Below are 26,759 nucleotides of genomic sequence, written 5' to 3' on the forward strand. Positions count from 1 at the left end.
TTGTCCTCTTTTGCTGGCAACTTCATTTATGAGAAGGTGGAAGAAGGAACAAGAAGGTCTGCTATCTTCACCAATAGGGACGAATTGATGAAGAACTGAAGGTGGCTGACATCTTGGGGAAAATTAATAATATTATCCTTGAATTTGTGATAGCCAAAGGAGGAGGAACTGAGGTGAATCAGACTTGCATACTGGACTTCAGAAGAGCAGGTTTTGGTGAACTCCAAGAGAAGGTAGGTCAGAGCTGATGGCTTCAAATCCTTAAGGAGAAAAGTGGCTAGGAAGGATGGGAAATTCTATGAAATGAGATACTGAAGGTGCAGTTGCAAATAATTCCCACAGGAAGGAAAAATGGAAGAAACCTAAAGATGCCAGTGATGATACATGAACAGCTCTCTAAAATGCTGAAGAGAAAATGGGACATTTATAGGAAATGGAAGGAGGGGAACATCATCAAAGAAGAATACAAGGTAGTTTCCAGAAACTGTAAAAATTATAAGAAAATCTACAACTCAGAATGAGTTGAGGATCACAAGTGATACTAAAAATAACAAACAACAGTCATCTGGGTAAGCCAGAAATAAAAAGAAAGCCAAAGATATCATAGGCCCATTCGGGAAGAAAGTGGTGATGGGTGATGGTGAGAGGGCAGAACTCCTTAACTCATTTTGTGTGTGTCTTTTGTCAGAAGGGAAATGGATCCCTAGCTGGTCATAGATATGCCACTGGAGGAAGGAGGAAACTGCAGCTTAGGACTGACAAGGAGACAGTAAGGACTAATTTAAATGAATTCAGGTCTCTAGATCTGGATGGATTACATCCAATAAAGGAATAAGTAAAGGTAGTCACAGAACCACTCTGAATTATTTCTGAGAATTGCTGGAGGACTGGTGAGGACGCAGAACATCAGAGAAGAACAAATTCATCCCCCTATTCAAAAAGCAGAAGGAGGAGGACCTGGGAAACTACAACCTGTCAGGTTGATATCTATATACTAGGCAAGGTCTTTGAACAGATGACCAAACATCATGTTTGTGAGCACTTGGATAGGCATGCTACAGTTAATAGGAGCCAGTATGGGTTGTTCCAAATGAATCATGCCAGACTAACCTCCCGCTCCCTCTTTGATAGAGTTGCTAGGCTAGTAAATCAATCGGGGGAATGCTATAGTCATAGTGTACTTGGACCTCAGCAAAGCTTTTGACAAAGTGCCCCAAGATTTCTTCCTTCATAAAATGTGAAATATGGGCTAGGTTATACTATGTTAGATGGACTCACAGTTGGCTGAATAACCATATCCAAAGAATGCTCATTAAAATGGCTCCATTTCAGCTTGGAGGGAAGTATTGGGTGGATGGTCATGGGGCTCTGTTGTGGGCCCTGTGCTGTTCAACATTTTTAATCAATGACTTAGATGAGGGAGGCAAGGAGACCATTGTAGAGTCTGCAGAAGATACAGTGCTGGGCGGGGTGGCTAATATATTAGGTGAAAGAGAGAAGATTCAGAAAGATCTAGACAGGCTTGAGCAGTGGAATGAAATGGGCAGGATGGAATTTAACAGGAAGTTCTGCATCTAGATAGCAAAAATGTATAGGGCAGGAGAGACGTGGCTTAAGCAGTAGCACAAGTGAAACGTATCTGGGTGTCCTTGTCAATCACATACTAAACATGAGTCAGCAGCTTGATGCAGGTGCTAAAAAGGCAAATAACTATCTTGGGGTGCATTAACAAGCATACAGGATCCAGATCATGGGAAGTAACTTTTCCCTTCTACTCTGCCCTAGTCAGACTCCATTTGGAGTGCTGCATTCAGTTCTGGGGACCACAGTTCAAAAAGGATAGGGACAAACTGGAGCAAGTTCAGAGGACAGCTACCAAGGCAATGAGGTGTCTGGAAACCAAGATGTATGAGGAACAGTTAAAGGGTCTGAACTTATTTAATTTACAGAAAAAATAGGTAACAAAACATATCCTAGCAGTCTTGAGATATCTGAAGGGTTTTACACAGTGGACTTATTTTCCATTGCAAGTTGGCTTGCTCTAACCCCAGGGGCAGAAAAGCATCCCAGGCAAAGCCATAGAAATGTAATTTCCTAGAAATGCTTTTTTCCAGGTGGAGTCAACATTGTCTACCATAGTTAAAGTGGCCAATCCAGCTGGACTATGTGATAATTTCAACCCAAATTTAAAATTTATTAAAGATAATGCAAAGGCCAGATTTGACTTTGTCAAGAAGCGATTTCTACTTCTTGACAAAGCACCGTATCTGGGGCAACAGCGAGGGACCTGGAAAATATTTCTCAAGAATTTGAACTGAACTTTCTCTGATGTTGCCATCTTGCTATATGGTTCTCTCTGAACCCCATACAATGACTGGGGAAAAGTCTTAGCTGCAAATAACAGCAACTGGAATGAACTTCAATTAAAACAGAAGGCCTGTATAGCTGAGGCTGATCTCTGTGGCCTTGGGATACATAATCCCGATGGGCATTTTGGATTCCAGAGGCTTGGAAAACCATCCCTGTATTTAAATATTTTACTTATTTGATGGTATGCCCTCCCTTTTGCAAGTGCTGTGACTTGGGAAGTTTGGAAAATGAGACAAATTATTTATGACTAGGTCCCCATTATTATTACAGTGAAGCACAAGAGCATACAAGGCTCTTTTAAGGCTGATAGAAAGGCACACAGGGAGAAAACTCACATTGTCAGTGTATAATAGAAAATATTATATATTATAATAGAAAATATTAATCCACCTCAGAGGGTTGCTTTTGTGGGGAACATAGAAGGCAGGAGCATTAGGTTTGTTTGCTGCCTTGAGATAGATAGATAGATAGATAGATAGATAGATAGATAGATAGATAGATAGATAGATAGATAGATAATATATACATAAAAGGCAGGATAAAATAACAACATGCTGTTGGGCCAGTTTAGAAGTCCTTGAGCGTTACATCTGACCTTCACTCTTGTATCCTCATGCATTTTAAATATTAATTCATTAATGTTTGAATCTTTAAACTTGTGCTACAGTTTAATCCTGGAGATTGAATCAAATGCAAACTTAAAGTCAAAGCCATGAATAGGGGTGAACCATGTTGGATGGAATACTTTTCTTTCAGATGTGTGAAGATACTATTGTGTGTAGTATAGATCTGTCTGCCCTGAACCCTGACAGTTCATCTCTCAGGATGGAGTCAGATTCAAGTTAATCTAGGAATTCAACCTGCAGATGTTTAGTATACATATTACTTGTTTAGCTCAACAGGAAATTGGTAGAATCATCTTTTTTGCCTTGCTTACAGATTAGATTCATAATGGCCAAGCCTCAATTCTTTGGAATCTTGGCAGAATTATCTATGGCACTGTTTCTCAACCTTAGCAACTTTAAGATGTGTGGACTTCAACTCCTAGAATTCCCCAGCCAGCATGGCTGGCTGGGGAATTCTAGGAGTTGAAGTCCACACATCTTAAAATTGCCAAGGTTGAGAAACACTGATCTATGGCCATGAATAAGGAAGGCAGTGCAGGTGTCCACCATTTCAAATTACTGTTTATAATTTCTTAAGTCATATTATTCAAACCTGGAGCCTTTGGATTTTTTAAGTAGAACTTTGCTTCTGGAACATGAAACTGGGGCCATGCAGTTAAAGAGGTAACGTTTAACTCAAAATCTAGAAAGGGGGCCTCTGTCTGGGTATACAAGGTAGCAAAAGTTTCTTCCTAAATAACAACTGATATATGAGACAAGGGGCACGAGACATTATCTAGAAGAGGTGGAGCTACCAGCCTCCAGAAAATAGCAGGATGCTTTAAGTGAACAGTTACTATCAGTTGCTGCCATGATTCTCTTGAGGCTTCCTTCTTTTTAAATGGAGCAAATGCTTCAGTCTTAATAACTTTGAGGTGGAATAAGGATGATTTCTTTTATACAGTCTGAAAAATTGGTTCAGAACTTTCCTGGCCTTTTGACAATCATAAGCGAACCAGGCTTGAAACTTACAGGTATGCCTCCTGATAACACGCAGGTGTGAGATAGTTATTGTAGCCCCATCCATGTCTATGATTCCATGACTTGGATGAGTGGTTAGAAAATGTGATTATCAGATTTCCAGATGACGCAAAGATAAAGGGGATAGGGGATAGCAAGCACCTGAGAGGACACTATCAAGATTCAATTTTGAATAGCTGGAAGAATAGACAGAAGCCAGCAAGATGAATTTCAACAGGGGCAAATACAAAGTCCATTATTTGCATAGGAACCCTCAAAGGCAACAACCCATACTGGGCAGCAATACCTGCTCCTCTCCAAAAAAATCCTAGGTTGCATCTACAGAGGTAAAGTATTGATCAAGATCATTGTTCCTCTACACGTGGCCTTGGTCAGACCATGTCTAGACTATTGCATTTTAGAGAGGACATTGACAAACTAAAGTGGAGCCAGAGGAGCACAACCAAGATTATGAGGGATTAGGAAGAAAAGAAAATTAGAAATGTTTGGAAGTTTTGGATATGTTTAGTCTGGAGAATAGAAAACTGCAGGAAGACATGATAACTTGTCTTGAAGCTTCTGAAGGTCTGTCAGGTAGATGATAAGGCAGGATTGTCCAGCATTGTTCCAGAAATTGGTTAAATTATAAGGGGAGAGATTTTGGATGGACATCAGGAAGGATTTTCTGACTATTAGAGTTGTTTAACAATGGAACAGACTGCTTCAGGAGGTGGTGTCTGTTTTTCACTGGAACTGTTTAACAGGAACTGAAAGGTCATCTGTTAGGGCTGCTGAAGCAGTGGATTCCTGCACTTGAGTTGAACTAGGTGATTTTCAAGATCCTTTCCATCTCTTATATTCTATTACTTCTTTATTACATTTATATCCTGCCTTTCACCCTATGACCTTCTGTGGCTGAGAGTAGATTTGAACCTGGGTCTCCCTGGTCCTAATCCAATTCCTAAACCGCATATCATATATAATAATCATAAACAAAATAACATAAATTGTGCTAATTAAGAATAATATTAAATAGCCGGGGCATGAATGTATAAGAGCAAACTTTAATAGCTATGAGTAAGAAGTTGAATTGTATTTGTTGAAATTGTTCTGGTTCTGTGATAAGAACCAGAAGGCATAAGGAAGGTGTCTATGCTGAAGTTGTAGATGCATGTCATCTTTAGAGAACTTTTTTCACCTACGTTACTCTGCCCGTACTTCTTCCATAGACGCCATGCACATTGCAAAGAATGTTTTAGTTTTTTTCTCCTGCTACAGAGCAATTGCCTTACCAAACAAGCACTTCTCACCCTGCATATGATTTGCCATGTTATTGCCTCTTTCCCCATTCAAATAAATCCTTTTGAAGCTCTTTGTCAGCCAAGGATTTTCCATTCTACCTTACTGCTGTGCCATTGTTCTCTCTCCAACTGGGAAGGCCCACACATCTTATTAACCTATGAATAGGTGATAGACCAGGCCTGCATGGAAAAGAGGCTTCTTTCTAGCTTCCACAAATGGAAGGAAAACATGATAGCAGCCTAAGAGAGGAAACTGCCAACAATCTTCTTTGGTTCAAACAACTGATACCTCTGGAGGGATTCTCTGATGTAGTCAAAATAGGAATGGTAAGGCTATGTACATTTCCCCAAGACTCATCCCAGTTAACTCAGTAGAACATACTTCTAATTGGACATGTATAGGATTGCTTTGCAAGATTTCAACACTACAGCCTGCTCCAAATAGACTGAAAAAGTGCTGCTCTATTGGCAGAGAAGACTTATTTTCATGGAAGACCACTTAGAAAAGAGAAGGGCCATCCCATCACCATCCCCAACAATGAAGAAAAAACTATACTATCCCTGGAACTGGGACTGGGTTCTATCTACTCATTGGTTTTAATGAGATTTTCCATTAAAGAAATGAAACTGAATTCATTCCCTCCTGCCTGGTACAGATTCAGAGAAACACATTAAGGTTGATTAGGGGACTACAGTAGAAACAAAGACCTTTGAAGGTAGATTGAAAAAAACAGAAAGTTAGCATGAAAAGGAGACTGAGGGGGACATAAGAGCACTGAAGGGATGTCAAGCAGAAGAAGGTTAAGACTGAGTCTTGATTCTTCCAAGGTGCAGGAACAGAAGAACTGATTTATGGTACAGGAAAGCTGGTACCAACTGCATCTAGAATTGAACCTGATAGCCTTCACAGCCTCTTCCAACTTGCCAATGATTTTATTTCAGCAGGACCTAGGGAAAGGTGAGTCCTCTGTCAGATTCTCCCATGCTTCAGTAAATAAATCTGTTAACCCATCTGACAAATATGCATAACACGATTTCTTAATTCCTTTTAATTTCATTAAAAATGCCTACAAACTTTCAGAATGATGTTCTGCCAAACCCCAGTATTCTGTCTCCAACACTGACCTCTTCTGGTCATTACTGAGGAAAGCTTAGCAGTTTTCAGCCCTCAGAGACCAGGGCAATAACTTCCAAATTGTGTTGCTAGTCTAGGGTAAATTATTTTGTAAACTCAAATTAACCTTTTGCAGAGGAAGATGCCCAATGTATCTTTGCATGATGTTCTGCTGAAGTCTGGTCTCTTTCTAGGGCCTGCTTAGAATGGTTAGTTCTGCCCATCTCTGCATCAAGTGGGAGCATTGACTCATTCCCAACACAGAAACACATTTGAATTAACCATTTCTTCAGGAGGCTCTATGTCGCATCCCTGCCTGAGCCTCTGCCCTACCTGTATCTTGTCCAATCAGGTGTACAATCAGGTGACTCCTTAGCAAAAGGGTAATTTCTATCCCTACATATCCTATGGAAGTAAAAGTGAAGAGCTATACTTTTGCCTGCAGAAAGATCCAGATTTAATCCTAGATTTTGATTAGGCATTCAAAAAGACCTCTACTTCCCCAAAACCTGGACAGTTGCTACTAAGCGGAGTAGAAAATCTTGGGACAGATAAATAAAGTGACCTGCTAGGAAACGCTTCTCTGGATGTGCTTTGAATTTAATTGGCTGGTCTTCAGCTATTTATTTCACAATTCTTTAGAATTCTAGTTGAGAACTGTCTGCACAGGATAGGCTAACATTCATTCCAACATACTACAGCAAGAACTTGCTTGTATTTCAGGCATTTATTTTCCAGTGTAGGAGAGAGAAGTGAAAAGAGCATTTTTTTTCTTCAAAGGTGCATCAGCAGGTCCACTTTCACTATTACCGCTGAAGTCATGGGATATTAAAGATATGTATCCCAAAAGATTCCTTACCAAAGCAATTCTCCTACCAGTTTTGGGGTTGCACACACAGCATGCTCTATGTAAAAACTTGTATTGAAGGTTCAGAAGGAACTCAATATATATCTTCACTCCCAGAAGCAAATCTTGAAGCAACCATTTCACCTTGGGTGTATTTGCCACTTCACTCACTAGTCTCTTCAACCAATGGCTTGTTGATGTGTTGAACTGCAACTTCTTTTCTATTTAAGGGTGGTAGAGACACATCTTGAGCACTATGTTGGGAAAGGTTGATTGAGATAGCTTTCCCCCAACTAGTGCTTTTCAGATATGTTGGACTTCAACTTCCAAAATTCCCAGCCAGCATGACCCAAAAGATTTAGAGCAGTTTTTTTTCAAACTTGGCAACTTTAAGATGTGTGGACTTCAACTCGCAGAATTCCCCAGCCAGCAGGATGGGGAAGGCTAATTTATACACACTTTCCTACTCCAGCCCTCTTTGAAACTGGCTTCTGCTGAGCCTCTCACATATTTCTGCTTCTGAGAGTTTCCTTCTTCTTGATGGGATTGATCAGACTTCCCAGGAATTGGTGGGGCAATTTTGGAAGTTCCACCTGGATGAAAGGTTCTGACACCCTCTTGTCTTAGCATCTTAAACAAAAACAGGGAAAAATAGTTCCATTCCTTTTTTTGCACATGCACTCTTTTTTGATGTGTGTATTTTCTTATCCCATGTTCCACTGGTCACCAGACAACAGCAGAGGGTCAGGTCAGTACGAAGGCTGTATGCCTTGAGAAGACTGAGTGTGTTACATTCACCATCACATATAAACTCCTCCTTTCCCTACAATGCACAAATATTGACCATTACCTCATTGACAAAATCTTGATTATCTCCAGACTAAAATTGGGTTTTCACTTTTTATTTCCTCTCTCATTTCACAGCCCCCCTCCACTTTTTATTATAATTACACAAGCCTTAAATGCAAAGGAATATAAAAACCAGACATTATAACCATCATCCACAAAATTCTATTTCTGCTGGAGTTTTTTTAGCAATCCTTGCAGTATTGCAGTATTGTTTATAGTATGCAAATGGGATTTGGCAAATAAAATTGGAGTGCTAAGTGTTTGTGTGAAGAGATATAATCATGCCATTCCATGTCCCCATACCGCTTCCAGGTTTTCTGTACCCTCCCCTCCCTCCTTCCAACATCCTGTGCTCAATGAACATCCCCCACTCCTTCAACCTTTTGTTTTTTTTCTCTATGTTATTTATGAGAAGGGAGGGACATACTTATACCCAAGCCCAAGTATATTAAAAAAAAAAAAAAAAACAAAGAAAATCTTCATGAGACAAAGGCCAAACTAGAACTCCAATGGATGCTGCTAAGATATCAGGTGGCAGTTCCAAAGGACTAAGAGGCACATTGATAAATTCTCCTACTCTTTTCCTCCATTCTAAACTGGGGGAATTGTTCTTGGAATAATTCTGCCTTCAAGCACAGTGCAAAAACAGTCCTACACATTGAAACATTGTTCTCCAGTAGGCTTTAAAGTATTTAAACATAGCCAATTTGGTATAGTGATTAAGGTACCAGGCTAGAAAGCAGTGAGTTCTAGTCCCACTTTAGGCATGAAAGCCAGCTGGGTGACTTTGGGCCAGTCACTCTCTCTCGGCCCAATTCACCTCACAGGGTTGTTGTTGTGGGGAAATAGGAGGAGGGAGGAGTATTAGGTATATTCACCACCTCGAGTTATTTATAAAAAAGAATAAAGGTGGGATAAAAAATCTGAAAAAAAAATCTGTTTTGCTCATGTCCTATTTGCTCAGGAAACAAAAAACAAAAAATCCTTTTTTTTTGATCCAGCAACCTATTGCCTGTAATGGCCAATATCCAGAAAGTGTACAAGCAGAATATATATACATCACTTTAGGAGATTTATACATTCTTTAAGTAATCTTTTAATTTGGTAAGCATGTAGTCAAAGAACAGAATAATTGATAGAATCGTTCAAATAAATGCACTAATTAAGAATGTACTTCCTGGATTATTTATTTTTTTAAATGTAGCACAAAGACACAGTTTAGTTATAAGCAAACATTTGCAGCAATTAAGCTTCTTTTAAAAATAGGTTTTGGATTGCTGATTAGAAAATACACCATAGTTCAAGATTATTCCCCAGACTACTTTAAAGTTGGGTAACATATATAGAAAGATCAACAGCTTGCACTCCTGAACTAATATGGATATTTGCAGGTAGGGACAAATGATGACAAGTGTGTGATGCCAGGATCATGTCAAAGGCACAACTTAGTAATTTGCATCACAGCATGGCACAAGTACAAAATGTGGGCAACTGCATGATGGTGCCATGGCATATGCATCATCATTTTAGCCTCACTCTCTCTTATTAAAACTACTTGTGTGATTTGCAGGGGCAGGAGGGTTCAACTGCAATAAACAGATGAGGGATGAGATAAGGAAAAAAAGGATGAGAATCAGCAAGCAGAAAAGAATCACTAGCGTGTTATACTGATCAGAGGGCAGCGGGTGAAGACAAAGGGCAAGAGAGCTCACAGCATACAGATAAGTCAAGCTACTTTCCAGAAGGGATAACGTTCAAACAGTTGAGAACTGTAAGCTAAGAGTGCCATTTCTGCCTCTTGATTCAAAACTGAACATAGAGATGCAGATCCATGTTTGATGTAAACACAGAATTATGTGGTTCCACAATAGCCTGTTTGTCAATTCTAAATATGTATACAACAATCTGACTAAACCTCAGTTTTGCAGAATTTAGATCATATGGATAGACCTGAGTTTTATTTCTAGTAGGGGAAGGTAATCCAGTGGCCTTTCTTTGGTGTGAACTTTGTTCCTCTTAATACCTATTTGCCACACTAGCAAGGGCCAATCATAAACCTCTGGAGAGTAGCATGTTGCCTATCCCTATACTAAAACAGATGTGAACATCAACAGGTTCATCAACATCAGGCAAGAACCCGGGAGTTATTATGCTCCCCCAGTGGATACTCACACGAGATCTTCCTTTCTGGTCTAACACAGTTAAGCCACAGTTGCAAATCTGGCCCAGGTCATACTAGACTGAAAACAAAGTAGCTTTCATGGAAATCATAAATCCAAAGACAAAGCAGAAAAATTGTTGAGACTTAAACTAGAGTAAGGCAGGTTTGAAAATGACCTAATACCTATTGTACTAGCCCACACACACAGTATCGGGCAAGGAGCAAGCCAGGTGGTTTTTCATGTAGAAGAAAACTTGTCTCCACTAGCTGAAACACGTAGCACCCTAGATGACTACCCAACAAAATGGCAGATACTGTGGAACAGTCAAATCAAAGTGAAATTGGCCACAATCACCAATTTCAGTGCATAAAACATTGCTAAGACTTGCTGGAGTGGCCTGGATCTTTCTTTGTTTCTGCTTTGGGGGCCTTCAGCACACTAAGTTTCTTGGGTAACTTAGCATTGGCCTTCATTACCACCTCATGCTCAATCTTCTTACGGATGGTAACCTCCAGAGTCTGCAGAGAGAGAAAGAGAGAGGCTGAGTTTATAGAATGACAGTTGTGCAACTCATGACAATTAAGCAGTAACTGCTTAATCCTAAAAGTGTTCAAGTGTCTTGCTAGGATTTGTGTACAAAGGTATTTTTCAGCTCCGTACGAAACAGGATCTTTTTGTGTTTTTTGGTTTTGTATGAAGGATAACATAATAACCAAATAACAAAAAGATCCTGTTTCTTACGGAGTTGAAAAGTACCTTTGTACGCAAATCCTAGCAAGACACTTGAACACACATCCAATCAGCATAAAGTAACATTAAACAAAGAGGAAAACAGCAATCTGAATTCAAAAAGACCTACATATCCAGGGATTTATTTTTTGAAAAGGTTTTCCTAGCATCAAAAATTTAAGAGGAGAAAGCCCCAGGTTATATTCCATGGGAAGAAAGTTTTGTAGATGATGTACTAGAGTGGAAAATCCCTTCACCCATCCTCAAATCCAATTCCACCATTATGCAGTGTGAGAGAGCTGCTTCGTACAGCTGACCTTGGGTATTAAACAGCAGCAACAAATTTGTATTTGCTGGGATTGGGAAGTAAGCATTTTGAATAGGGGCCAGCCAGAAGGTGCCATTTGGCCTCAAGCACCAATATATTGACAGCCTAGTCTACACCTACCAGGAGAGCCCACAGGAGCATCAGCGTATGTTCTTAACATCTATGCAAGTTACTATGGGAGTAGGTATTCCTTTTCAGTACCTGCATAGGGCCTTAAAAGTCTATGCCAGCACTTCCAATTGTACTGAGAAACAAACAGGCCATGTTAATGAAGTTCTATCAGTACAGACAAAACATCTTCACAGTCAGCTATCTGCTTAAAAACTCTGCAGCCAGATTTTGTATGCACCACAATTTTTGAACCATCTTCCATGGGCTACACTTGTGCAGTAGTTACCAGCCCATAGATAACTGGCTAAACTAGCCATGATCAGAAAAGGATACAACTATGAATTACGCCATATACATAGATTTGTAGTAAAAACAAACCCTGTGCCACTGAAGGCAATTATTGGGGGGAAAAGAGCCACTGGTGCATGTTTAAACATGGAAAATGAGAGACAGCACACCTTTTTCAGTTTTTGCTGCTGGATCACACGAGTTTTCTTGGGAGCAATTACACGACCTGTGAGAAGAACCCAATACCAAATAGTCAAAATATGCTTTGTTTTTGCATTAATCCTTCATGAAAAACCTACATTAGACTTATTTTTATTATTATATTTATTAAATTTCCCCAACATGCTGCCCTCCAGATAAGGTAGGCTATTTCCCACATTTTGCAGCCTGCATGATAGTCTGTGAAGGAATCCAACCACATCTGGAAGGCACCAGACTGGGGGAGTGGCTGGTGTCTAGGGTAGAATCTGTCCAACACATGTTCTCATTGTCACTCTGAAAAAGCTCTTGAGTACACTGTGTGCTACCCAACCACTGATGCTGTTCAAAGTATTTTTTTAAACCAAATGCATAATTGGAAAAGAGTGTTTGCAAAGGTTGCATTCAAAAGTCTTCCACGATAGCCCTAAGGATCATGCAAAGTTGCACTAAACAAAGTTGGTTTCAAATCCCTACTCAGATATTAAATAACTGCTAGTGCTAAGTAAGCAAGCTACTCTCCGCACAGGTAATACTTTGCTTTTAATTGTGTTACCCTTAAACAGCTTCAAGCACTGTGTGTGACGCTGCCCCACATCCCTTTTTAGAGCAACCTCTAAGATAGATGAGGCTCAGAGACAGCAAGCAGCCTGAAGGCCATCCAGGAAGCTTCACAGCTGCCGCGATCTGAACCCAGTCCTACCTCTGTAGGAATATGAAACATGAGAGCGTCAGCATCGCTGGCTGGGGGATTCTGGGAGTTGAAGTCCACACATCTTAAAGTTGCCAAGTTTGAGAAACGCTGCACTAACATATATCTCAAAGCTGGGTCTATCTGCCTTGATTCCTCCATGAGGCAGGGTCGAACCACTTCAATCAGCCCCTCTGTTTTGCCAACCGCAGCTTCTGTGCATAAGCTTCACTCCCAAGGAGCCCTTGAGAGACTGAAGCCTCAAGGAAGTAAAAAGTCTTTCCGAAGATCAGCACATAGCTTATAGCCAAAATGAGTTGCCAGGCACTCCATCAATACTGAGACGACCCCAATGACCTAAAGTGTCATTCGACTAGGGTTGTGGTGCTAATCTTGCTAACTCAGAGGTTTATATCACTACAGCCACGGCTACAGGATGCTGCAATAAAATTGAAATACGTACAAGTGAAACACTGAAGCTCCATGCCACCCTTATCCTAAGTCAGTGTTCCTCAACCTTGGCAACTTCCAGATGCGTGGACTTCAACTCCCAGAATTCCCCAGCCAGCAAGGCTGGCTGGGGAATTCTGGGAGTTGAAGTCCACGCATCTGGAAGTTGCTAAGGTTGAGAAACACTGTCCTAGGTAGAACTTTCCTGTTTAACCCGAATCTATAAAAAGCCCTCTCTTCCTACGAACGCAAAGATGGGTGGCTCGCAGCCTGCTTCCTTTTTACTTGGCGAAGCAAAGCTAGCGCTACTACTCCAGCCCCCGACGCCTTTACCCAGCTTGTACCTCCCTTGCGAGGTCCCCGGGCAGCCGCCGCCTTCTTCCCCGCAGCGGCCGTCTGGCGCGCCTTGAATTTCTGCTTGCCCTGAGCCATCGATCCCCGCCAGCCGTCCACGCGACCCGTCCGCCCCCGAGAACGCAGCGGAGAAACAGAAGCGGAACTGCTCAGGTGCTGCTGGGATAGAAAGCGGCGGCGCCAAAGGGCTCAGCCGCCTAGGCGCAGCCACGAAGTTGGGAGCTAAAGCGACGCTTTTTGATCGGCGACTTGGCAGGGTGTCGATGCCGGCGGCGTCAAAAACAACCGCTGGTGGGCCGCAAAAACCCCTTGCTCATAGAACCCGCAAGCAGGATAGGAGGAGACTGTATGATTGCGGGAGACGTGATTTGCCTCTATTCCCAGAAGTGTTGCAGGAGATCTACCCCGTGGCTGGTAGCCACGTGACTACAGTAGTTACTTTAGTTTCCTTGGCCCTGTCACTTCTCCCGGAGAAATGGCAAGTTGGCTTGTTTTTTACATGAATTGAGTTCAATTGCTGGGAAGCCGCCTTGTTTTCTAGCTGGAAAGCCTTGTCACAGCACCACTGGATGTAAGCCCTTTGGCAAGGTTGAAATAATAAAGGGTCAACTCGAATTAGCATTGCTATTTATGGAAGAGCTTGTTTTCTGGTCTGACATGATGAACTCCATATCTGTCCTAGCTATCCTAATCTCCTTCCAGCAACAGTGCTACGTTGGTGCTTCAGTTCTCTCATCTTTTCTCCACAGTGCAGGACTGTTTGCTGATCAAGGAAACAAACACGCATCCCCTCAAATCAAGCAGGCAAAATCAATTCGATTTATACCCCTTCTGCAAAATGATTGAGTGGCTTATAATAAAGGCAGAATGCCACTGAGAGTGTAGGTGTGGCATTCCCAATGTTCCGAGTATAATGAAAAGGCCAAACACTTTTTTCCCTGACTTTATGAGAATTCAGGCTAATTGGGAACCAGAACAAGCACCAGCAGTTCCATTTAAAAAGATGCTATTGGTGTCTCCCAAAGCTTTAAGTGTCTGTTCCCAGTGGATGAGGCTCCTTTGCCGACCTCAAGATCCAATCCTGATGAATGACTCCTATGCCTATAACAATCTAGTGACTGAGCTTTTTGACAGAGTTTTCCTTCCTGCTGTCACAGAGTGTCTGCCAAGATCCAGTTATCAAACATAGGAAATATGTTGACTGACCATCAGACCAACCTAGTCAGAATTGCAGTGCTGGTTATATACAGTATGTGGCTCTTGCGAAGTCTTAACAGGGCCATCAGAATTGCTCCTTCAGATCAGGAGCCTGGCAGCCCCTTTTCTGACTTAACATATTTTATTAAAAGACATAAACTTTCATGAGTTGCAGTTCACTTCATCAGATTCAACTTATAGACTAACATGGCTCTCCTCCTACCATCTTTCAGATCTAAACTGTTGAATCTCTGGCTGAATTGCAAATGTTTTTAGATTAGCTGTAAGTGCTTATTTATGCTATTTTATTTTATGCTTATTTATTTAATGCTACCATCGGCCTCCTGGATTTTTTTTTTCCTTTTATTTTTGTAAATGTGTCCTGTTATAAATTTTAATTGTATATTTATTTATTGTTTTAATATGTTGTGAGCCACCCAGAGTCCCCCATTGGGGGGAGATGGGCGGGGACAAGTTTAATAAATAAATAAAAAATAAATTTACAATTTCTTTAAAACCTTTGGGGGGTGGCCTTCAGAGGTCTACAAGTGTTTTTTTTGTTTTTAATTTGCTTAATCTAATAGAGTTTCTTTGGTTTTTATTGAAAAATAGGATACATTTTATAATAAAAATAAAAATAATTTTCGATAGTGTAACTATTTCATTCTTAGAAAGCTGCTATACCTTCAGCGTGGTTTTCGACTTGTTTCCAAATAGCAGTCAGTCTGGATCAGAGAGGTTTTATCTGCACTGCACAGGAAGTTTTTAACCATAGTTTACAAACAACATCTCAGCTGAAGATAGCACCTGGTTGGCTGGGCTGGGCAGCTAAACAGGGTCCAGCTTGATTAGTAGTTGAATGGGAGACTTCCAACATATCCCAGATCATCAGAAATAAAATAAAAAAAAATTGCCAGAAGGGAAATCACTTCCATATTCCCACTAGGAAAACCACACAGATGTGTCCATTAAGTTACTACTGGAGCTCAACTGTGGGAGGCATGACTTTTCTTTACAAATACGTAATAATGACTATGCTAAAACCAAACAAGCTTGCTATGTGAACCCAATCATTACATTAAGCTGTAATGCAAAATTTTTTTTTTTAACTTAGTAAGTTGTGAGAATATACTCTAAGAATGACGGTTGATTACACAACAAGGTTTAGCATGTACCCTCAGCAGCTAGTGTCTCTCACAACTTCATGGATATAGCAGAAACTTATTAAAAAAAACAGAGCATGCTATAACTTACACATTACAGACCAGGAAGTATAAGATGTATACTTATGGATTTTGAGATTATCTAGATCAGTTTTCTTAAAGTGTGCTCCAAAGACCCCTGGGGATCCCCCAAGTCCCTCTTAGGGGTTTTCAAATTCAGAATTATTTGCCAGATACTGAAGCTATTTGCAAAACTTTAAAACAGCATCACTCTTCTCATTATTACTTTTTGTTAAAAAATAGTTTTTTTAATGAAAAATATTTTATTTATGTTAGTATCTAATGGGTTTAATATTGTTATTTTTACATGATTCAGTAAATAAATATTCTATGAATGTGTCAATTTTAATTTTTAATACAGTAAATATCAATAAATATAGCCCATATACAAAAAAAATGCTGAGAGCAAATAGTTTAAGAAACACTGAACTAGATGATCCTTTATTTTATCTTTCTTTTCTCCTTCCTGGCACACATAGTACATATAATTAATATTATATAACTGCTATATTCTGGGCACAACAAAGAAGAAAGGATCAGGAGATAGTGCTGTTTATTTTATGATATTTGGAACAAAACAATGGGACATGTTTAAATAATCGGGGAACAAGTACAGATAATGTTAAGAAAAGACAGCAAAATGTAATTTGTCAGATAATGCTCTCTCACACGCACACACACATGCTCATGTACACTTCTATTCAGGCATCCCAATTGCTTGGTGTATCAATTGCAAAGAGTACTTTTGTTTGTTTGGGGGGGAAAAAAGACACTGATTTGCACACCATTTCCGGCCATGTTTCTCCCTACCCGTAAATTGGTTCATAGTTCAGCTTCCGAACCAGATGCAGAGTCTGAATAATCTGCAACCAGAGAAGCAGCAAAACTGGAGGGGGGGCTTCCCTCAGCCTTTTGGGAGCCCCCTGAAGGCCTCGTGGAAGAGTCAAGGAGCGCTTCACTTGCTCCACTGTCCTGCCTGTTGACTTGTGCTGTGGCGTCAGAAGTGTTGCTCTCCCCTTCACTGGAAGCTCGCTTCGTATCCCTGGATTTCCGACACACAACACCCAGGCTGTTCAGAGGTAAAAGGGACTTGCCAGGTGGAGATTTCCCAACAGACGCCAGCTTTTTCAGGGTGTCACTGGTTTTGGGACTTGAGAGCTGTGTGGATGAGAACCATGGGCGATCCACAATCTCATTGCGTTTTTGTTTCTGTTTGTCTTCGTAGGCTGAAAAGGAAGAGGCAAGCATGGTACAATGACAGAAAACAGGACTGCAGGCAACATAGTAAAAATCAAATTATGTGCTAAACTAGTAGTGACTTTTCAGTTTCCAACAGAGATCTTTCGCATCCCCTTCTACTTGAAACTCTCTTAACTGAAATCCTGCAGAACTGAGTATGTGCCCTTCTGCATATCAAACATATGCTTTATCTCCAAGGCTGCATCTTGCCAGTGAGCACAAAAATACTTTAGTGGAACGATGAAGACTTAAGACTCCATGGGGAGAAATCTTAAAAATAATCATTGCATGGGGGAAGGAAGAAGACAGAAATTCTGCAATTACTAAAAATGTACATTCACAGCAGCAAAGGCGTGAAATCAGTTCACCAGCAAAATATTCTACACATCTTGTTAAAATTAGCATTTATTTTACCCTTATATAATAAAGGAGATTAAGAAGACAAGAAGTACAATCCCCTGTGGGCCCAGGGTGCAACTGGCCTTTTGGCTGAGAAAGAGGATCCGTATCTGTTTGGGATAAAGGTGGGGGCAGCAACCCAAAGCCATCTCTTAAAAGGAATTCCTTCTTTAGTGCAGCCAACAAAATGGGACACTTTGTCAAGGACGCGTTCTTGTGTGAGGAAGTCCCATCCTTGAGCCCCACATCCTTCCCCCCTGCAAAAGCCCCCTCACGCACAGCCAAGGCTCTGGTACTTCAGGAGCGCTGCCAGATGCCGATCTTCTTCAGCTTCCTGCACAAGCGGGATGCTCAGGTTTGCTCTTGTCTGCAAAGCGAGGTCTTTCTTCTCTTCCTCTTGCAGAACTTTCTTCTCTTCCTATCAGAGAGGAAAGAGGAAAGAAGAAGCACAATGTATGATGCACACCCACCACTGCCGTGACACTGGGAAAAACTAAGCAGGGGGAAACAAAGCATAAGCCAAAGAGAAACCAGGGCTGGAAAATACAACACAGGAGGAAAGCAATACCTTTTTTAATATTACCTCCAAAGAGCCCAGCTATCCTGAAGAAGCTTAAGAGAAACTAAAATAAGAACAAGCCCACAACCTTTAATTTAAGCTTTTCCTTTTCAATCTTTTGCTTGGTTACCTGTGGTTACTAAACTATTACTTCCTGTATAAAAGTTGGTTCTGTTACATAAGTGGCTTATATAACAATCTAATCTAATCTAATCTAATCTAATCTAATCTAATCTAATCTAATCTAATCTAATCTCCTCTCCCCTTACCCTGAGATTGAAAATACTTCTATTACAAATGAAGAAAAAAAAAAGGCTCCTAAGATCCATAGAAAATAAAAATGTGGAGTTTTTAAAAGAATGTTAAAAGGAGAAACAGGATAGAGGTAAGATGGAAGAAAGAGAGGAAAGCAGATAAATATACAGAAAGAAATTTCTTTTTTTTTAAATGAGATGTATACTCATAATGGGAAATGAAAATGTTAAAGTTTATCAAGTTTTTTTTAAAGAAAAATGTATTATGACTAGGAATGCAGCTGCAATTCTTCTACTCTGTTCTCATTTACTGAGCTTTAGAAACATAATTCTAGGATGATTCAAAGGAATCCTTCCCCGCTCCTCTGCTGTAACTTCCCATCATTTACCCTGAATTTCTGTCGAAGAAGGCTGTTGAGCGCGAAATCATCCTTCCAGGCACTCTGCGCCTCTTGAATATTCTGGAGGGTAGGGAGAGCTCGCTGAAGCTTGCTCTGATCCTGCGTGCCGTGTTCCAGCCGATACATAGCATCTGTCTCTAGCTTCTGCTTTTCCTCGTGAGCTAAGAATCAGACACACACATCAAGCCAGGCCCAGCTAAGGGAATGCTCAAGGATGCTTCTGTTCCCAAAGCTCACCTGTGGCCACTACCTGCTCACCAGCTTCGGCATCCCAGCGTTCTTCCTTGCGCCGGGCACCACTGACAATGACATAGTCACAACTGGCAGGGTCAGTCTGCATCTCAATGTGGTTGGGGCAAAGGTGGCACTTCATACGGAACCTGTAAAGCCAAATGCAATGCAGCAAGAAGGGGAAGGAGGCACCAGGGCCTGAGGCGATGAATGGCAGGAACCCAGAAAGCCACCCTCCTACCTTCACACCAAACCTCTGCCTCTTCCCATGCAAGCCCAATTACCCAAGGAGATCTGTCTTTGTCCTGGGTTACTGACCACTCAATCTTAAAGCAGAATTCAGCAGCCAGAACGTAACTATTTAAGAAACTCTGGTTTTAGGAATGGCCTCGATGTACATTTCAGCAGTGCCTTGTGACATCTTGGTTGCTAGATGGAGATGGAGCAAGCTTTGGCTCTGGGATGGGGCTCTGTGCTTATTGCACGGCTAGTAGATGTGGATTTACGTACCACAAAGCAAGCCATGCAGAGCTGCGTAAGTTAGCTAGGTCATAAGAATCTGCTTTTCTTGGAAAAGGTAGGTGAGATATGTGAGCACAAGAACACATATAGCCTGAGCAGTAGCTTTCCACCTGCTGGAGTGATTCTCCCCAGCTGCCCACTAGGTTACTATCCACCAAATGATTAATGACAATTGTCTCTTCTGTCTTCAAAGCACCCACCTGAAGATAGGAGTGGTATAGTAATTACCGACCTTCTTCTTCTCCGCATTGTAGCGGACACCTGAAGCAACAAAGTGAAGAAAGGACTTCTCACCTTTGTACATGCCTGCAAGGTATTTCCTGATCACACACTCACCTTAGAAGCCCGCAGTTACTAACAATTCATCATTGGATGTGTTTTAAACGACCATATCCAACCTTTAAAACATTTTACCATAACTGAGGGCTTTAAGACCTCTGTCTTACCCCAGGAACAAGTCCAGCTTCCTTAAATTTGGAAATGTACTGATAGGTCAGACTATAACCCCCAAAATCCTGAGCAAGCATGCCCCATTCCATGTTGTCCAGAGGGTATAGGGAGTTGTAATCCAACACATTTCGCCAGAACAAGCTTCAGGAAGGCTAAGTCTACCAACCCACAACTGAGTTCAAAACTCCAAGCCCTTGAATTCTACTCTTGTTCTAACATGTTACATTCAGTATTATGACTGTTACATAAACCTGTACGCCACCCAATTCACTCCATATTAATATCTAAACTTTCTTTTTGGATTTCTTTCTGAATTAATATCAGGAAATGGATATGCACATCTGAATAATAATCAAATTTATCAGCTGGTAAAAAGGGAGGCATTAGAGTAACTAAATGGAGGCCAAACAGGCAGTAGCTTTCTTTCTTGCTTGTGATGGTTGCTCCTTTTTTTCCAGCTCCTTTTTTGAATCCTGCTGAACGTAACTCCCAATCACTACTTATTATGCCAGACTGTTTGAAGGATGTATCCATGCTTACCCATCCCAATGTGATTCTGACAGCCATCACACCAGATATTATAGGGCATCTCAAACCTAGGAAAGAAATGAAATTTCTGTGCATGTTGCAGAAGCATTCAAAACTTCACTTAGAGGGAGAACAAGCCCGATGAGAATGAAAAAGAAGCCGTTTCCAATGTCCTCTTGCTATGTCTAGCACATCGTCAGCATTTCTTGACTCCAGCAACCCAAGAGTTCCTACTCTAAGTACAGATGTGTTCAGGTGACCTTACCTGATGATGAGGATGCCCTGGGAGAGTTTACGGGCTCTTTCCCGCAGCGGGTGGCTGTTGCGGTATTTGTTAAGGGAGCCATGCTGCAAGAGGGATAAGGTGGTTGTTAAACTTCTTGTACACAGATATTACTTTCATGATTCTTTCCACCTAAATCTGGTAACAATTAACAAGCCTCAGTGTTGTTGGCCGTGGTATGAGAACAAAAAGAATCAAAAACATTTTGCTTAACTTCCAGTTGGAAACCAACCACATACCTGGATTATAAAAATTTACTGTTCCTAAATTTCCCAGAGGTTTTCTTCTAGCTAGTACTCAAATATTTGAACTAGCTGCCAATTTGGGAAATCTGTGTAATATGATAATTCCACTTTATCTTCCTGCTCACTGATGGGTTGGCTACAAAGTTTAAGGTCATCTCAGGAAACTCTCTGGAAATACAGCGTTACTACTGCTTTGAGATTTTTTAAATGGAAAGAAGTCTTCAAATGTTTTAAACAAATAAATAATGCTATCTTCCTGATTTTCTTAGCAGGAGCTGCTGGGATAACCCCAGAAGGTTTACATGGCTCAGCACAAGTATTAGCAGAGACTGCAGACCAATCAAGATTTGCACGAGGTTTCTGATGGATCTGAACGCATTTGTATATTTTCCTTTTGCCTCTGCTACTTAAATGAAACAAATTTTAAAAAGCGGTTTTTTTCTGGCTAAGGTGAACAAGAAGATGGTAGTGTTGCAATTCCAGATACTTCTGAAGGCTACTGAGTACTTGAACTATTTCAGCTGAACATGTGGCCTGAATATGACACTGAGACTTCTTTGATCACCTTGGTGGATGACCCATGTCAGGAACCTGATGGGGAGAATGCAGCTGTCCTTGTTCCCTTGGACTTCTCAGCTGCTTTCAGTAAAATTGACTGTGGGATCCTTCTGGAATATTGGCAAGACTGGACTTTGGGGCACTGTTCGGCAATGCTTTTGGGCCTTCCTGTCCAGTCCAGAAGATACCATACAGATAGAGAATTGTTTGATGCTAGGCGTTTTTGTCCTCTACACTGTTTAATATCTTCATGAAATACTAAGAGAAATCATCTAGAGATGGAATTGGGTGTCATTAATTTGATGCTAATACCAAGCAGCTTTGCTCCTTGCTATCTGCCCTAAATGAACAGTTGATTCCATGACCAACTGGTAATGGGCTAAAAATTAAAACAAAACAAGGCAGAGATACTGTTGGTCAACCAGAAAACCTAATTTTAGGATAGGGATTTTAATTCTGTGAAAAGTGGAATATAAATTGAACTAACAACAACCACCGTGAAAGAATCCCTAAGAATCTAACTTTGTTCATGTTCTTTCTGCAGAGAAGAGTTATTTGTCCCAAATTCTCACAGATTAGTATGAAGTTAGGAAAAAAAGGCACTGATATGACAGGGGACTTGCTTGGGACCATTAAATAAATCAGATATAGAATATTCAATTATCCTGGAATTAAAACCTCTTTAGTTACTTGCCCTTGGGCTGATTAAGGGACAAATTAGAAGCTGAAGCAGAAGCAGGTCAGCTGTCCCTGGCACGAAGAAAGCCCTTCTTCCTACTCCTTCCACCTCCTTGTTGACTGTCTAAATGCAAATAAGGGAACTACTTCCTGTAAGAGACAGTGCTCACTCTTCCAAAGAGACACACAATGGCCTCTGAACAATCTCACAAACAACATGGCCAAAACACCTGAAATTCCTCTTCCACCTCCATGGATGAGGTTTGTTATCTCAAAATAACAACCCTGAAATGACTTCTGTATTTCAATTATACAAAGAAACCTATACATGAAAACAGAATCCAGAAAGTTTAACCCTTACATTTAATTCTATTTTAACTTATTGAAGTCTTCCAACACCATTCAAATACTGACTCTGTACTTTAACTTGTAAGTATATCATCCAATAGGAAGTTATCCTGCGTAAGCCCTACCTGTATAAATTCCTTGTCGTGACCCAACATCCTAATCTGTCCCAACCTGGAAATCTTGAGCTAATCCAATAGTCCAGATGGACCTCTTACCTTGGCTGGATCAAAATCAGGTGGGTAATACTTATTGACTCCTTTTCTTTCCCCCTGTAAGAAACCAAAGACAGAGTCATGTTGCTTAATAGCAAACTGAACAATTTGAAGTGCACAAACATTCTCCAAACAGAGGTAGGCTAGTTTATACAAATGGTACCACCACAGTTTCAGTCCCAGAATTACCACCAAATGGGAAGTAGCCCTTTCATGGGAAACATTTCATTTATAGTCATCATAATCTTTGATGAAAGAGGCCACAGGCTTCTAGGGACTCTTGCAAGTTAAGGACTAGCTCATATCTGACAGCACAGAGAACAGCCTCAAGAGCACCATGGCTACCAATGCTTTTGTAGCAAAGTCAAACTCCTGCAGAGATTCTGATTGTAAGAAATAAGATTTCCAAGTGGGGTTGGATAAATGCTGCTATTAAGTGTAGGCTGTAACTACATCAGTTGCAAAAGGAGCTGCATTTATCCCTATGAGGTTCAAGAATGATGGGAGAGAAATTGCAGTTGTGGATTTGTTACAAAATCCTGCATCCACTTACCATGGTGATAGTGATTTAGCCAGGGAAGAGTGATAGTCTAGGAAAAAAACAAGAGAATGCTATTTCTAGGATTTCCTTGAAATGGAAACAATCATCAATCACCTTTTGGAGCATCCAAGACACAGCCAGCTAGTCTCAACTCACCTGCTTTTGATGCCATAATTTCAATATAGAGCATGTAAAGTAATGAATACATAAAATAATAGTATGACTCTGAACATTGTGAAAGGTCTGTCTTTCCTTTTCTATTGCTTAACAACAGACAGCCTAATTATGCAACAATGAACCTTTTTTTTAAAAAAAAATTGACAATTGATCTGATAGAGGTATTACAAAAACTTAAGAAACCTCCTGGATCTGAATTAATTCATCTCATTTACAGCCATGGTTACCAAGATGCCTCTAAACTGCTGAAAATAGGGAATGGAGTTGACTGCCCTCTCCTGTTGTTGGCCTCCAATATTTAATATTTAAATGTACACCGTTTCTGAACATAACCCTTTCCATTAAACTATCCATTAAGCTATCATAGGTTAAAAAAAACCCAAACCTCCAAGAACAGTTCAATTCTCCATGACTCTGAACAGAACAGCCTTTCAAAGCTTACATCTTTTATGAAGCCTTATGTTTTATCTATCATCCTACACCAAAATTAAGCATATGAGCTCTATTGCATGCATTTATTTACAATACCCATATAATACTCCTGGCACACAGTTCTTCAGGACAGTGTACCATAAAGCCATTTCACATCCATGACCTCCAGATGTGTTGGACATCAACCCCCATAATCCTCAATTAACAATGATTGTGCGAGCAGTATTAGAAGACGATGTCCAACATAATTTGGAAGCACCAGGTTGTGAAAGGTTGTTCCAACTCCTTAACAAAATGTGGTCACCCATTATAAATTTACACATTAGCATAATACTAGTATTTTATTAGGAAAAGTTTTGTAAATAATTTCACAATCACCAAAAAGCCAACTAAGGTTAAAATAAACACGTTTAGCTGGTGATGCAAATGCGGCCCCTACACCTTCAACTGACTTGCTGAAGCACACTGTGTGGTTGCGAATCCTGCCAAACGGTATATCCATCACCCCTTACTTCAGGCACTCCAGAAGTGTCAGAATACAACTCCCAACATCTCGCTCCAGTTGGTTGGTAATGATGGGGAGTGTAATTCAAAGGGTGAAAGACATCGGTTTGGGAAAAGCTGCTATATGCAGACCCACCAAGCAGTCCCCTTCACACACACGCAAGGCACCCCCCTCTTCAAGAATCATTGGGGGGGAGTGAGCAACACCGTATCCTATTTGTAGCACCCAAATGCGGGGTCTACACGCCCAGCAATAACAAGGCGTCTACTGTCCAGGGCAGGATCTTTATTCCGTCCGTCCCGAAAGAGTGAGGCGATGGGGGGGTAAGGAGTGGAGAGGAATCTGTCTGGTTATTGGCCGAATATGCCCTTACCGGGACGAGGCGATAATCCCAAAAGGGAACGGTTTGGTGGGCTACGCAAGGTTGCCTCACTAACCTCCCTCTCGCTTCGCTTGCGCTCCTTCGCTCCGCCTCTTTCGGATTGTATCATCAAGTCGCGCCTTGCACCAGCAGCCTGACTCCCGATCCAGCCCCGGCGCCGGCGCCCACTCCCGCGTGGCTCCTCCCCACAAGAGCCGCCGTCGTAGGTCGCTTCTGCAGACAAAGGCGGGCAGGGTGTTGGGCCAGGAAGGGAGGGAGGCGGTTCCTTTGAATGCTTTGGGCAACACGAAGGCAGTAGCGGGTTGGAAGAGCCTGTCTGGGACGATGGGAATTGTAGTCAAACACGCCGGGGCGGGGGGGGGGGAGTTGGGAAAGGCGCACCTCTTGGAAGTAGCACCGTAGAGCAGTTCGGAACGTTGGTCTCTTCTGTGAATTCCTCTTTCACACGAACCCGAAGCTCTAGTCGAGGGACATTTATTATCCAGCTATCTCTGTCTATAGCTCTCCTCCTGCGTGCATTTTGTTGGGGAATAAGTCCTCATTGAACTTTTGTCTCCTGGCGACTGCCTGGACTAGTCCCTGCAGTTTTTTTGGGAAGATTTTGGAAGTGGTTTGCCTTTGCCGCCTTCTTCCTAGGGCTCAGAGTGACTGATCCAAAGTCACCGAGCTGACTTCGTGTCTAAGGCGGAACTACAACTCACCGTCTCCCAGTTTCTAGCCTGGTGCCTTAACTACTGCACCAAACTGGCTTTCCCATTGAGTTTAGGAGGTCTTTATTGTGACTCAGGCCGTCTAAGTTCCTGGGCTGCATCAAGCAAGTGGGTTTAGGACTCGTCAAAATAAGTTTTGTGGGTGTGGCAATGTAGGGATTTTCATTTGTATGGATGTCCACAATCCACAAGCTGGGTTCATTATGCTAATACCAGGCGTACCTTATCTGGTATGCAAACCTCGGTACCACCACCAGGTGGTAGCAAGGAGATTTCCATATCCCTTTGCTGCCATCTTGTAGTATTCCAAGGTTTTGCAGCCCAGGTACATCACTCCTAGCCAAGACTGGGGATTGATTTGGATTACCATAGTGTATGAACACAGCATTTATAAGCCATGTTTTTTGAGTTAAGGTGAATCAGCCAATGGTAATTTATTCAATAATATGTGATTACATGTTAGCATAATGCAACAAACACAGGCACAGTCATGCAGTCTCCCATCTGTATTCTGAAAACAGAATTAAAATAACAGATGGTACAGTCCCTCCATTTGAATTCATGTTTTACTATTCCCACAATTTAAAGTGGTGCTGGGGCTGTTTCAGGAGGGTCCTGCAATTTAAAATTTATCATTCCATTATTGCTTTAACTTTTAGCTCAAATCCAAAAACAGTAAAAATCACTTGTGCCACTTATTTTCCCTGGTTGAAGAGACACTTGAATAATACAGTATAATCTTTTTGAAAAAATTGCTTTTTTGAGTGGTGTTTGAGTGAGAGCTGATCCATATTTCAAGCTTGCCTTAGCACATGGATGGGAGGGTAGGAATGGCCCTAGCCTGCTGGGAAAGTGACCTCCACCTGAGTTTTCTTGCTCTGCATCTAACACTGTTTTTCTCACTCTGCTGGCTCAAGCAGGATAGTCCAGTCTGTCTGCTGCACTTCATTTCATCTTACGCAAATGCCTCCATCCTGTTTGTCTGACCTGGATCCACCCCCACCTCTACCCCAATTCCCATTCTCTGCTTTCAAGACCATTTTGTACGGAGTTGGGCTGTCTGCCATGAAAGGTTGGACCAGGGTTGGGGAGGGGGTAATTTAACAGGTGGAATGGTGAAATGGTTGTGATTTATTTTGTTTAACAGGGTCAGCAGTAGAAAATGCTGACCATTTCTTTGTTTTTTCTTTTCATTGGGTGAAATTGAGAAGAGTTCTGTCAAGTTTCCCCTTCTAGCCTAAGTGACAAGAACAGCAAAACTGTTCAAA

The 26,759-nt window shown here is 41.3% G+C and overlaps 2 protein-coding genes and 1 long non-coding RNA gene across 6 annotated transcripts; 1 reads left to right on the plus strand and 2 right to left on the minus strand.

Annotated features, from left to right (window-relative positions):
* Nucleotides 1-21,355, plus strand: LOC148216245 (uncharacterized). 4 transcript variants are annotated; one of them, XR_015795611.1, is made up of 4 exons: nt 1-233; nt 343-470; nt 19,636-19,755; nt 21,218-21,355. It is a non-coding gene; the product is annotated as an uncharacterized LOC148216245 (long non-coding RNA). The 4 variants fall into 4 exon arrangements; XR_015795610.1 differs by lacking the exon at nt 343-470 and adding an exon at nt 6,125-6,254; XR_015795609.1 differs by lacking the exon at nt 343-470.
* Nucleotides 9,278-13,560, minus strand: CUNH19orf53 (chromosome unknown C19orf53 homolog). Its single transcript, XM_007425852.3, has 3 exons — nt 13,408-13,560; nt 11,895-11,950; nt 9,278-10,786 (listed from the first exon to the last, which is right to left on the minus strand). The coding sequence occupies exons 1-3, from the start codon at nt 13,493-13,495 to the stop codon at nt 10,646-10,648; spliced, it is 285 nt and encodes a 94-aa protein (XP_007425914.1). The 5' UTR covers nt 13,496-13,560; the 3' UTR covers nt 9,278-10,645.
* On the minus strand, nt 13,804-24,899 carry YJU2B (YJU2 splicing factor homolog B). Its single transcript, XM_007425851.4, has 10 exons — nt 24,773-24,899; nt 23,298-23,334; nt 22,748-22,801; nt 20,686-20,768; nt 20,433-20,488; nt 19,643-19,703; nt 18,927-19,069; nt 18,678-18,850; nt 17,755-17,893; nt 13,804-17,063 (listed from the first exon to the last, which is right to left on the minus strand). Exons 2-10 carry the CDS (start codon nt 23,298-23,300, stop codon nt 16,660-16,662), a joined length of 1,116 nt encoding a protein of 371 aa, XP_007425913.1. The 5' UTR covers nt 23,301-23,334; nt 24,773-24,899; the 3' UTR covers nt 13,804-16,659.
* Between the last annotated feature and the right edge of the window lie 1,860 nt (nt 24,900-26,759).

Source organism: Python bivittatus, unplaced genomic scaffold, assembly GCF_059951505.1.
Source record: "Python bivittatus isolate LINGU-HERP-01145 unplaced genomic scaffold, Pbiv_v1 ctg000220_np1212, whole genome shotgun sequence".
In the NCBI taxonomy this organism is placed as follows: domain Eukaryota; kingdom Metazoa; phylum Chordata; class Lepidosauria; order Squamata; family Pythonidae; genus Python; species Python bivittatus.

Excerpts from the sequence above, each read along its gene's own strand:
- CUNH19orf53 (XM_007425852.3), bottom strand. The coding sequence starts at position 13,495 with ATGGCTCAGGGCAAGCAGAAATTCAAGGCGCGCCAGACGGCCGCTGCG. Across the intron at positions 11,951-13,407 it reads CCGGGGACCTCGCAAGGGAG|GTCGTGTAATTGCTCCCAAG; the intron begins GTACAAGCTGGG and ends TTCTTCTCACAG. Across the intron at positions 10,787-11,894 it reads AGCAGCAAAAACTGAAAAAG|ACTCTGGAGGTTACCATCCG; the intron begins GTGTGCTGTCTC and ends CTCTCTCTGCAG.
- YJU2B (XM_007425851.4), bottom strand. Across the intron at positions 19,070-19,642 it reads TATACCACTCCTATCTTCAG|GTTCCGTATGAAGTGCCACC; the intron begins GTGGGTGCTTTG and ends TTGGCTTTACAG. Across the intron at positions 17,064-17,754 it reads GAAGTACCAGAGCCTTGGCT|CCTACGAAGACAAACAGAAA; the intron begins GTGCGTGAGGGG and ends CTTCCTTTTCAG.